We start from the raw sequence: 13752 nt of genomic DNA, 5'->3' as shown, positions 1-13752 counted from the left end.
TTGTTCTTCTGTGGAGCACAATGCAGTTGGACATCTGTTTTTTGCCATTAAGTCTTCTGTTGGCTGACAATAGTTAAACCACTGAGTCACAGCCGAGTGTCTGTTGGAGGAGATGATTTCATCATCTACTCATTTGACAGACTGGTGTCACAGAATGCATCTGAATAACGCCTATTTTCTTAAGTCATGTGTTTTGTACTGTGTGTCATGATTGGAACACAAACCGTCCTGAGAATGACACCTTCACCCAATCACATGAGATCATGATGCATTTTAATCTTTTTCATCTGTGTCACATTGTTGGAAAAACTTATTGCGACATTCACTAGATGAAAGTAGAGATGTTGACTGTTAATGGTTTATATTCATTCTTCAGAACATCTCAGAGTCGTTCCAGTAAATGTCCCTCACCATTAAAATGATTCAATACCAAAATGGATTCCTTGGAGAAACACTTCAGTGGCTGAATTTAGCTGAAGGTTAATGGATCCAGTTCTTCTAAACGCAGCCCCTGATGACGAGCTGAAGCCTAGAAACTTCCAAATCATCCTCCTCTCTGAAAGCGTCTCTCTGGCTCGAGGCCACGTGAAGGTGGACGCAGGAGGACGATCGTGGGGCTGGTGTGATTCAGAAAAAACACAATTTGGCTTTGAGGAGATCTTGGTTTTGAAACCAAGGTAGAATGTTTGTATAAGGAGAATTATCTTGTATGTTATCTTTTAAGGATCATAAAGTGTTGATGAGATAGAGAAAGGTTTAATTATTGATCAGCCACAATCCAGCAAATGAGGCAATGTCTTTGTGGTTCATGGTTCTTGAGGACCTTTAGGGGGTTCTATTTGTCTTTCTTATGGTTGTTGAGAAGGTTCTACAGGTTCTTCAGAAGTTAGGGTTAGTCTGCAGTGATACTGTATGTTCCCTGCCACCATCACATCAAATGAAGGAGGTTCCTTTGGGAGAGAATCTAGTATTTTCGAAAATTACTAACATACTTTGGTTTAATTTGGGTAATTTGCTGCCATCTGTACAAATCAGAGAACTTCGTCAAGAAACCATCACTATGAAACCCAGACGGTCCCTTGAATCCCTTTCACTTCTCATCCAGGAAACCCTCAGATAAATAAAGAGGTCTGGGACGGGGTTTTATGACTTAAGTCGTTCAGCGTTGAGTGGTTATAAATTCTCTGTTTGTCCAATGTGTGGCTCAGGTGGTTCAGAGCGGCACCTCACATCCTCAAATTCCCAGCGGGGCGATGAATACGGAAGCAGGCGGTGATTATTGCACTGGGAGGACTGAAAGGAGATGAGGAGCAGGCTCTTCCACCTCATTATGGGCAGTATTGAGTGAACGTCCTGGTTAAAAATCAAGCAATTATTGAGGCTAACAAGTCGACAAATTGCAAACTGAACTGACTCATGGGAGATTTTTTCACAAAGCAAAGGGCTGTCAGCAGTTGACTGATAAACGACTCCAGGGAACAGTCAAGGACGATTTTCTTGACTTTTATTCTGGTTTAATGAAGAAGGTTTAATGAGACATGAAGATGAGCTCACTCTGCTGACTGATAGACGCTGACTCTGCTCAAAGGCACTTCGTCAGGCAGCTGTTGAACTGACAGCCTCTCAGTTAAAATCCCTCTGGACTACATTCCCCAGACCTCTGCAGATTTTTGGGAGAAAGGTCGAGAGCAAAAACAGCATTTCAGACGGACATCATTATCCTTATCGTTAACCTCTGTAAGATCTGTCCATCAATACGAGCCTCTAACGCTTTTTTAGAAATTTGTGGTGGGTGGGGCTTGAAACTTTGATACATCATGAATTGATTGTTTTGTTAGAACCACACAAACCTTCCCCTGAGATCACAACACACACAAGCACACGCCGCCATGCTAACAAAACAAAACCACCGTCCCTCACTGCTTCCTGCATCCCCCTCTCTCCTCTGTTGTCCCGAGCCAGCCAATCAGAGGACGTCTCAGTGGTTTGGGACCCTCTGAGCTGTGTGTGTGTGTGTGGATTAACGTGGGCGTGTCTAACATGGTCGGATGGAACAAAAATATCCCAGCCTCTCTCTCTCTTACTGTCTAAAAGGAGTTCTTCTTCCTCCCTCCTCCTCCTCTTCTCCTCTTTCTCCTCCTCCTTCACCTCATCAATGTTTCATGAGCTTCAGCCGAGCGTCTGTTACTGCTCCGATCACCCTCCCTCCTTTCCTTTCTTCCTCCGTCCCTCCCTCCCTCCCCCCGTCCATCCTCTTAGTGAAATTAAGAGGATGTCTCGACCCGATAAAGCTCACACAAAGGTGGGATGATAAATCACTCGTCCTCCGTCGTCACGGTCAAGTTCTGCTCAGGAGATGCCTGTGATTCGTCGTTTAGTGTCTGATACAATCTCATGATGCACTTATCACCAAATTATCATATAAATAGTAGAATTATAATGATATTCAAATGTAAAAGGATTTTTATTATTTGTTTATAAACCAGCCTCTAATCATGGGTGTCCACAAACAGATAATTTGAGACCACAGCTGTCTACCATCTCGATGTGATCTTCCTCTTTCTCTCTGATGGCAGCATGAAGAATATCATGTTTACGTTACGTTTCTCTAAATGTCGCCGTGCTTCCTGCAAGGTTTTTCTTCCTGCAAGACATTTCCTGAAAAGACGAAAAGTCTGGAAACGATTCAGAAAGTTTCACCTGAGGTCGAGTCAGGTTCAGTTACACAGAGAGAGGGAGAGAGAGAGCGAGAGAGGCGGATAATAGAGACATTGTTGAGTGTTTGGGCAGAAAGTGACATGAGTGAGTGTTCACGGAAGAAGCTGTGTGTTTTCAAAGTGTGTGTGACAGTCTGAGGAGGAACAGTGTGTGTGACAGGGAAACCACTCTGTGTGTGTGTGTGTGTGTGATCACGTCGTCTCGTTGGATGAAAGGACCCTTTGATTGGAACGCTCCACTGAGCATGCTCCCAACAGCAGAGAGGGGGCGGGCCTACGTTCGGCCAGAGAGAGAGATCATGAAATAAAAACATGATAACGTGTGTGTGTGTGTCAGCTGACGGCCTGAACCCTCTGACACTTAGTACAAGATGATGGACGTGTGTGTCGTTGTGACGGCGTTTCATCAACATGACGGTGATAGAGAGTCGATCTTCTCAGAGCTCAGGAATGTGACGTTCACACGGTGATGAATGAATTTGAATCACCGGAGGTTTTGTTACAGCAGGCTGCAAACACAAATACACACTTTGACACAAATAAACACACACAATTTAACACATATTATCGACAAACAGGTTTTAACCAACATTAACACAAACTTTAACACGTTGACACACACACTTCACACACATTAACACACTAAGCGGCATATTAATACAGACAATAACACACTTCAACATACATTAACAATTATTAGCATGCCCAGCAACACTCACAAACACCCTACTGTTGCCATAGTTCCCTTAAAGAGACAGGAGCTCAAAGTGTTAGAGACAGGGACTGAAAACCTTTTACAGTAATTACACTGATTGAGTATCTGAATAGAATGTCTCCTTTAATTTGTCGTTAGTCGTGATGTTCTCCTCCACGTGTCAACTTTGCTCCTCGTCTACTACTCAACATATTTTCTGATTTTCTAAGACGTCTACTTTCTGAAACAGTTTAACGAAAATAATGAACTTGTAATTTGAAACTAAAGACGTGAGAATGAACTGGACTGAACCCAGTGGACAGGACGTATGTTTTCAGTCAGTTGAACAGTCTGATCATCAGTCAGTCAGTGTTCAGCTCTCAATGCTCCTCTGTTCCTCAATCTGGCTCACTGTGTGTGTGTGTGAGTGTGTATGAGACACAAACAATGTCTCGTTCACGTCCAGTCAGAGGTCAGTGTGATTGGCTGAGGGTCTGACAGGCTCAGTATTGTGTGGTGTGATTGGCTGAAAGGATCTCGTGCTGTGTGTGTGCAGCATGTGGAGCTTCAGCTTCTCACTCAGCAGAAACAAGACGTCACTCAGAGGAAGTGTGTCCACACTCTGTCTCCTCATTATATAATATCCCAATTCACCACAGAGCTAATGATGAAGCTAACGCCAAGCAGAGTGTTAAACTGGGAGAAAGTAGGTCCAACGTCTATGAACACATGAGGCTTTTTACCCCAGTGACACACACACAATCATATAACCTTTTTAAAATACACACTTCCAGTATTGCACTTCCAGGATTCCAGCATTCCTGATCTCCCACAGGATGAGCAGGGAGGCCGCGAATATTAACATTACTGTGTGTCTGTGTGTGTGCTCGTGTGTATGTGTGTGTGTGTGTGTGTGTTTGTGTGTGTGTGTTTAGTTAATGTCATGCGATCCACCATGAATGGCCCAGAAGTGGGTTGGATTTGGAAACACACCAAAGACATGGGAGAGTGAACACATTCGTGTGTGTGTATGTGTGTGTGGTTGTGTGTGTCTATTAGTGGAAACAGATGTTTGATATGTTTGCTTTGTGTAACTCTCAGACACACAAAGTCTCCACTGAGACTTGAACTGACCATTATTGTCATTATTGATTGATCTGCTGAATTCTGTTTTCAGTAAATTATTCAGTCCATGAGGTATTTTCTGAAAGTCTGTCACAACTTCAGAGTAAAACACAACATCTGCAAACATCTTGCTTAGTTCAAACAAAAATCAAAATACCTCAAAATATTTATTCGGAACAGATTACTTGACTTCGTTTCACAGATTTTGCTTAAAAAAAACGAAAAAAAACAACTGTCTTCACCTGAAGGATTTGTGTGAAGTTTGTGTGTCTGTCTGCTTCCCGGTGCACATTACTGCTAACACAAAGGTAGCATTAAGCTGTCTTCTGACATGAAAGTAGTGTCAGGGCCTTTTCTTCCAGTTTCACGTCCGTCACGTGTTAGTAACCTCATCAACACGTCCATTCGCTCACTGGGAAGTTTCCAGACATTTCAGTAGGAGGCTGCAAGAAAAGTTCCAGAAAATGTCCAGAGACACTGACTCAGACATTTGTTCAGGAACATGTGTTTTCTTCAGTTCAGGTCTGAAAACAGCTTAAAGTTACTATTAGATGAGAAATTAACCAGTAAGAGTCCTCAGACATACACACACACACACAGAAATATGTGAAGGTGTCAGTTTGGTCTGGACGATTCCAAATTAAAGATTTATTTCTGACCTAAATCACATTGACGAACACAGTCTGGTGTGTGTGTGTGTGGAGTCCTCACTCAGGGGAACACAGCTGTGGGTTGATGTCATTTTTTGCCGTGACTTGGACCTCCTAGGCTTAGTTTAAGCCTCGCCTCCTCCGACCTGCCGATCCTGACCTTAACGTCAAAGAGAAGGGAAGGCAAAACTCAGGGCAGAAACATTATTTACTGTTTGGTTAAAAAATCTAATCTGTTATACAATAATTTCCTTTTCCTTTCTCTCCTTCCTTTCCATGTATTCTCTTTTCCATTTTCTTACCTTCTCAGTTGACTTATACTTTCTTTGCTCTTTTGTTGCTGAGTTTCCTTTGTTTGCTTGGTCCTTCCTCTCCTCGTTGTCACTATCATTTTTCTTTCCTTTTATTCTGTTGTTCATTTCCTCTTTCATTCACAGTTTCTTCTTCTCTTCTTTCTTCGTCTTTTCAATTCTGTGGAACAAAATACAATTTCCTAACAATTATTTTATCAATTTATATTTTATCAACATTAACATCAACAACGGGTTTGTGTATAGGTGTGTTTGTGTGTGTTTGTATTGAAAGTCTGTGTGAATTCTTGTCATAACAGAACGTTGACATTACAATGAGGCTGATACATTCACACAATGATACAAGCCGTGATGAACCTCACATGATGCTCAGGCTGTGCATTCCTAACTGTGTGTGTGTGTGTGTGTGTGTGTGTGTGTGTGTGTGTGTGTGTGTGTGTGTGTGTGTGTGTGTGTGTGTGTGTGTGTGTGTGTGTGTGTGTGTGTGTGTGTGTGTGTGTGTGTGTGTGTGTGTGTGTGTGTGTGTGTGTGTGTGTGTGTGTGTGTGTGTGTCTGTCATTTAAAATGGGCGGAGACATTGATTTTTCATCCCCATAGAGACAAGCAAGGCCACTCCCCTGTCTGGTCTATGTGTGTGTGTTTCCTTAGGCTCAGGTTAAGGTCATCCTCTAATTATGTGTGGGTGTGTGTGCACATGTGTGTAATTGACTCACAGGGAGACAACACTGTGTCCTCTGGAAACACACACACACAATGCTGTGTCTCGTACATTCAGCAGTATCTGTAAATATATAAATGTAATTGAAGCCACCGACATTGAGTTCTGCTTAGCTGTGTGTGTGTGTGTGTCTGTGTGTGTGGTGTGCTTGCGTGCATAATTTATCTTATCTTAGCACTTACAGGTCAGACCAGTGCTAACACTCACCTGAAATGACTCCAACTGGTATAAATCCCAGCTGTTCATTAATCTGCCTGGTTACAATTTATTAAAGGATGGGGAAAAAAAGCTAAAGAATCCCCCCCCCCCCCCTGTTTGTTTGTTTGTATGTTTGTTTATTTGTTTGTTTGAGTCAATAACAATGACCCGACTGTAACTTCACCAAATCGACCGGTCTCTAAACTGATCTCTAAAAACAACTGTACTGGAAATAAAAAGAAGAGGAACTGATTAACAAACTGATAACCTGTGATATTGACTTATCGCAGAGAAACTGTTTCTGTATTTAGGTTTCAGACAAAATGACCAAAAATATATTTCAGTTTATCCCACAGAGATCATTTTTACCTCTGACAAAGAGGTTATGTTTTAATGTGTTTCCTGGATACATAACAACTACTGGATGTGTTTCCACAGATTTAGTGAAAAGATCTGTAACAGTACAAGAAAGAACTCATTACATTTCCTTTTGAATCTTTTTCTCGAACATTTGGAGATTGGTGGTTTTGTTGATTTCCCAGAAAATATTTCATGGATCTTGATTTACAAATTAAACGTATATAGAGGTCTGATTTTGAGTGTATGGGTATCATTTGGTGCACTGGTCGTGAGAGACTGTTGGGTCTTGGTGGAAGTTTGAGCTCCACTGAGCGATGTTCTCGTTAAACACGTTTCCTGTTTTGCTGTAAAGCAGATGATTGGCCCGTAGGGAGGAGGAGGGGGCAGGATGTGTGTTGCGCAGCCGCCGCCATCTTTGGCGTCATGGCCCCTTCATGACGTCTCTCTTAATGCCAATCAAATTAATAATAACCAATAACACGAAATCTGATGCCAGTATTTGGGAGTCGTGTCCAGAAAAACAACCAGTAGAAACAGTATGGTCAATAAATGGAACCGTCTTTAAACAGCGCTCATCCATCAGCTCTTCATTGTGTCGAGCCAGGACAGATTTTAATAAACAGATGTGTACATGAGACATGAGTCGAGATCTCACCCTGCTGCAGCTGCTTCTTTGAATATAGAAAGAAGAAGTGATGTTACACACACACAAGCACACACACACACACACACACACACACACACACACACACACACACACACACACACTCACACGGTTCAGCTCCAACAGACATTCACACACAACAAACGTTTATTCTATGGGTGTAGTCAAGCAGTTTTTGTATGTCTGTGTGTGTGAGTCTGTTTTCCTGCTCGGATGAGCAGCTGCTTCATTTTCTGCACAGGAAGGGGAAGCCCCAATACAACAACACACACACACAACACACTAAGAAGACCAAATACCATAAAGTGGACACACACCCCTGCGTGCAGAAAATGCAATAGGAAGCATGAAGATGGAGATAACACACGCAGTAAAGTACAGTATGTGCTGAAACAAATGACCGGTGCTGTGGATCATCTGATGAGGACGGGTCTAACCTCTGAAAGACCTCGGCCTGTTTTTTTAAAGTTTGACTCTTCAGCAGCGACCGACACAGATGAGAAATATTAGATTAAACTGACTGCACCTCTAAAAACGTCTGATTCCACTGACAGATTCTTCTTTTGAAATGTATTAATGATCAGATGTAATCTTTCACATGCCATCACTGCAGCCAGAATGATCTCACTTGTGCATGTGTGTGTGTCAGGCACGTAGGGTGGATGTAAAATCAAGGATTTAAACCGACTCCTCCACACGCCCCTCTGTAATCAGCTCACTGTCGTGTGTAGTGTTCTTGGCTCCGTCCAGCCGTCCCTGTTGCTTCTGACCGCTCGCAGACATCGTGACGTCTCCTCCACATATTTACTGCAGCTTCACTTTGATATCAGACATTCTCCAGTGTGTTTGTGCTGAGTGATAAAGAAGCTGAAGGCCGGTCAACAGTGAAGCTATTGTCCTGCTGTGCACAGACACACACAGGCACACACCCTGAGGGTCACGAATTTATATGGATGTTTGTGTGCATTTTTATTGCAGGCAGTGTTTCTTATCAGTTGTGTGTGTGTGTGAGTGTGTACGTTTGTGTGTGTCTCAGTCTTGTTTCCTTCCAGGGGTCAAACAAAGTCTATTATTATTTTCTGAGGTCACTGACCTGAGTCCAATGCGAGGACGAGAAAATGTCAACCTTGTACGTGCACGTCACCATGTAGACACCTCTGTTTGTTGATAGTTTTGTTTGCGTTTCTCTTTATCCCGTGTTCTGTGATGACTAATCTCTCTCTTTCTCCCTGTGTGTCTCGTCCAGATGAGCGTGAGGCGGTGCAGAAGAAGACATTCGTGAAATGGGTGAACTCACACTTGTCCAGAGTCTCCTGTCGCATCACCGACCTTTACATGGACCTGAGGGATGGACGCATGCTCATCAAGCTGCTGGAGGTCCTGTCAGGAGAGAGACTGGTGGGTCACGTCGCTGTCAGGGCTTTTATTTTGAAAGAGAAGTAGCAGCAGGAGAGATTAAATGTGCTTCAGACTCTAATCGTCTTTCTTTTGTCCCTTTCTCATCCTTACTGGTAATTTTATTCAGTCTTCTGGGGAAGTTCCAAATATACTCTTTAGATATTAAATATTCTTTTTTTGCCTTGACATCAATATGTTATAAATCAACATGGTCCCAGTCTGAGACGACGGGAGCACAAGGTTTATTATGCACATTAACAAATGAAATTGGCATCTTTTTATGAGCTCTGTGATTCATCTTCTTAAGAGCTCTGTAATGTATGAGTCATTTTAAATCAAGTTAAAATTGCAAAGAAAATCGAATCACTTTTATTAACCAGGAAAAACTGGAAGAGCTGATTTTAGATGATTCTTCGCTCCATAAAAATAATTTTGTTTGTATTATTTTCAGCGGAAAAAGCAAAAAATAAATCAGTGTTTCAGATTCTCCAAACTAAAGATTTACACGATATAACAAGTTTACAATTAGAGTATTAAATTCTCTCTAATAATTGGCGATTCATATAAAGTTCTGTTGTAGATTCACGGTGGTCATGTTGGTCGTTGTGGTTTAGCGAGATGCAGTTACTGCCAATCTACCGTCACCATGGCAACAGGAATATATCATCCTTTGTGTCTCTGAACTTCTTCTTGTTGTCTTCTCCTCGTTTACGCTCTCTCTCTCATTCTGTCAAACCAAGAGACATAAACTCAGACGCACTCGGTCAGAACAACCCGGTGTGACCTGCCTTCCAGAGCCATGAGCCAAACTCTCTTCTTCTTCTCTTTCCTCTCCCTCTTTTCTTCGTCTTCTTCTTCTTGGCCCGTCTTCCCCGTCTCCTCAAATCTGACCTCCTCCCTCTCCATGGGGCTGTCATCCGGTCTTTTTTCAACCTGTCAGACACACAAAGGGAGAAAACACAACTGCACAGTCACCCAGGAAGTGTATTACACTACGTCTTTTTTCTGACATTATTATATTTTAATTACAGTTCTGTGAGTCCTGGTTTGGGCAGAGAGTTAAAGAAGAGAGGAAAAAATGAAAGAGAGATGTAATAAGGAAAGAGGCAGAGGGATGGTGAAATGTTTAGCAGGATGGATGGAGGCAGTGACTGTGTGTGTGTGTGTGTGTGTGTGTGTGTGTGTGTGTGTGTGTGTGTGTGCGTGTGTGCGTGTGTGCGTGTGTGCGTGTGTGCGTGTGTGCGTGTGTGCGTGTGTGTGTGTGTGTGTGTGTGTGTGTGTGCTTGGAGGGGGGGTGAGAGTTGTGAAGGAAGTCATTGAGGAAGTTTGAGGCTTCACACGGATCCAAGACGCCTCCAGAAGCAACAGAGGAATCTGATCTGAGAGCGAGAGGCTGAATTACACTGAACAACAGGGGGCGTCCTACATTGTATGTCCATCATTTATATCTGTTATAGAATATGAGTGAAACTGATACTTTGATGATTAATAAATAAATTTTGTCTGACTTGAACCAAGCAGACCCTGAATGAAGTAATCACTGATGTTTGTGTGTCTGTGAGGAAAAGCAAAGATAGTTGTGATATTTTCGGACGACGTCCTGATCGTAGTGATGATGATGATGATGGTGATGATGATGAGATCTTAGTTGGACGATGAACGTGTTGCTTTGACGACCTGCAGGATGTTACATCGCTGACAGCTCAGATATTTGTTTTATTTTAGTCGTTTATCATCACTGTGGTTTGTTTTAATTATATTTCAGGATGTAAACAAACTCGTCTCAAACATGTCGATGTCGTTCAAAGGACTCGACTCTCGACAAGATGCTGAGTCATTAAAAACAGAGACAGCAGAGCTCTACCTCATCACATCCTGCTTCTCGTTTTATAAAATCAACTAAAGATCCATTAGTTTCTTTTGTAATTGTTCTATAACTTGTGATTCTTGGCTTTGATTAACTTGCACATACATTGATGGTTTTGCGAAATATTTATTGCTTGAAACATTCCTGTGTTGAGATGAAATCCTTTGAGAATATGATTTGTATAAATAAAGTTCAGTTGAAGAAAATCTATGAAAACATACAAAGTGTGGGTTTTGAAATCACTCAGCTGTGTCTGCAGCTGTTTTCTTCTTCCTGGTGTTTATACGACAGCATGAAGCTGTTCACGGCCTATGGGTTTGTGAGGGTCGTAAATAAACTGGAGTTCTGTTTTTGTTTCAGCCCAAACCCACCAAGGGTCGGATGCGGATCCACTGCCTGGAGAATGTGGACAAGGCTCTGCAGTTCCTGAAGGAGCAGAGGGTCCACCTGGAGAACATGGGCTCCCACGACATCGTAGACGGAAACCACCGCCTGACCCTGGGCCTCATCTGGACCATCATCCTCCGCTTCCAGGTACGAGGCCGCCGCGCACGTTCACATCCCAGGAGGAGGTGCTTTCAATCCAGGAACATCAGAAAACTGCACCGGGGATGTGGGTCATGTGATCCAGTGTCGAGTGCATTGAACCGTGTTGCCTCCCATCACATGGTGTTGAGGCTCATTTATTATCATTATCTTGTTTATCTGGCTGTCGGTAAATCAACCACCAGGAGCCAAGATTCTCATTCACTATTTTGCTTCACATATTCTTAAATAAATCCACTGTTGAAGATTAATTTAATCAAATGTGGCATCATCAGGGAAAATATGTTCCCTTTGTTTTAAAGAGTCAAGGTTGGATTTTGCATAATTTCTTTAGGCCTCATTAAAAAAACACAAACTACTGTCAGAGAAGAACAGATTTTACTGTATGTCGATGTCGTGTCACCGGGTGATGATGTCATCATTAAGGACAGTGAACAGTTGGGGAAATGGGTGAAAAGGATTTAGATTTTATAAGAGGATTAAAAAACTCTTTTTAGTGGTTTTAAATCCTGCGGTGGAGGAACCAACGTGAAATGGAGCCTAGTGACAGAAGGACTACAGTGTGTGTGTCCGTGCTTGTGTGTGTGTGTCGTATGTGTGTTCGCTGTTATGATGCCGATTTGCGGCTCACATTTGATTCACGCTTAAGTCAGACTGAATCCGATGGATGTTGACCGATGAAGGTGAGACGTGCTCCTCTGTCTACGTTAGGAACAAAATTATTTTTAAGAAAAGATGGCATTTGTGCACGGTTTAAGAAAGCGTGGACTTTTGGAGAGGCAGGACAATCTTTGAAAGTGAGGACATTTTAAGAAGGAGAGGACATTTTCAAAAAGAGTTTTAAAAAGTTAAGTATGTTTTGACAATGTGGACAATTTCAGGAGCCATAGACAGTTTGCATAAAAAGACAGGACATATTTATGTAGCGAGAAGGTTTTAGAAAGTTTCACACGTCACATCTATTCTATCAGTGTTTTTACACTCTGTGTCTGTCTGTGTGTCTCAGATCCAGGACATCAGTGTGGAGACGGAGGACAACAAGGAGAAGAAGTCGGCTAAAGATGCTCTGCTGCTCTGGTGTCAGATGAAAACCGCCGGGTGAGACTTTAAAAGCTGTTTTCACTCATCTACAGAGAAATGTTCAGACTACATTTCCCATCAGCCCTCTCGCCACCTGTTCCCTGCCTTGAAGCTGATGTAGAGGTTCAAGAAGGATTGTGTGTTGTGTTAGTTATTATTGAGGGAATTACACGACGTTATAACTGGAAACTGATTCATAGAAAAGAGTTGGAGCCATCACACATGGTTCCACCAATTTAATTCACTGTATGAATGTGATATCACGTGATAATTGAACACTAATCACTGAGAAATGGTGTTTTTAACGATTTCCTCTTCCTGTCAAGATATCCAAACGTCAACATCCACAACTTCTCCACCAGCTGGCGAGATGGGATGGCCTTCAACGCTCTCCTCCACAAACACAGGTAAATAAAATACAAATAAATAAAAGTACTCATAGTGGCTCTAACGACAAACTCCTCATCACAACATTAAAATAACCGGTCGCTGCCACACAAGAAATACAGCTGGAAAAGAAACAAAAAATCACTCAAAGTGAGAAATATAAATCTGAATGAATATGAGTTCCTGTTTAAAGTGCACTTTCTGTTTGTTGCTTTCAGACCTGACCTGATCGACTTCGATAAGCTGAAGAAATCAAATGCTCACCACAACCTGCAGAATGCTTTCAACCTGGCCGAGCAACATCTGGGCCTGACCAAGCTGCTGGACGCCGAGGGTGAGAGAACACACACACACACACACACACACACACACACACACCCACACACTCCCACTCAGAATGAAATGACAACTTTATTATTTAGAATACATGTTTATATATATATATATGTGTGTGTATGTGTGTCCGGCAGACATCAGCGTGGACCACCCTGATGAAAAGTCCATCATCACCTACGTGGTGACTTATTACCACTACTTCTCTAAGATGAAGGCGCTGAAGGTCGAGGGGAAGAGAATCGGGAAGGTAAAAAAAACCCTCTTATTTCAACCTTACAGGACCATTCTGTTATCATTGTTATTATTATCAGTATTTTAAACATGTATGTTCCTGGCGTGTTTTCCAGGTCCTGGACAACGCCATCGAGACGGAGAAGATGGTGGAGAAGTACGAGTCTCTGGCGTCCGACCTGCTGGAGTGGATCGAACAGACCATCATCATCCTCAACAACAGGAAGTTCGCCAACTCTCTGGTGGGAGTCCAGCAGCAGCTGCAGGCCTTCAACACGTATCGCACCGTGGAGAAACCGTCAAAGTCAGTTCAAGATGACTCCAAAACTTCACTCATTATTTTTGGGATATCGTCGTTTGACTCAAATACCATATATTTCCACATATAAAATGCCAGGACAGTGGTGGATAAATCACTGGTGTCAATGTGACTTTGTGTTTATAATATAAACAAGCAAATAATATGAACT

General features: G+C 42.4%; 1 protein-coding gene across 2 annotated transcripts in view; it reads left to right on the top strand.

The window, feature by feature from the left end:
* The window catches only part of LOC133020287 (spectrin beta chain, non-erythrocytic 1-like), a 76029-nt gene that overhangs the window by 37598 nt on the left and 24679 nt on the right, over positions 1–13752 (top strand). For both annotated transcript variants that reach the window (XM_061086788.1, XM_061086787.1), the window contains 7 exons: positions 8684–8835; positions 11063–11236; positions 12255–12346; positions 12655–12735; positions 12934–13049; positions 13186–13298; positions 13399–13586. In XM_061086788.1, the coding sequence (XP_060942771.1) occupies positions 8684–8835; positions 11063–11236; positions 12255–12346; positions 12655–12735; positions 12934–13049; positions 13186–13298; positions 13399–13586 (916 nt within the window). The remainder of the gene's footprint in view (positions 1–8683; positions 8836–11062; positions 11237–12254; positions 12347–12654; positions 12736–12933; positions 13050–13185; positions 13299–13398; positions 13587–13752) is intronic.

This window comes from Limanda limanda, chromosome 15 (assembly GCF_963576545.1).
Source record: "Limanda limanda chromosome 15, fLimLim1.1, whole genome shotgun sequence".
Taxonomy (NCBI): domain Eukaryota; kingdom Metazoa; phylum Chordata; class Actinopteri; order Pleuronectiformes; family Pleuronectidae; genus Limanda; species Limanda limanda.
This window is presented reverse-complemented; position numbering and strand designations above follow the sequence as displayed.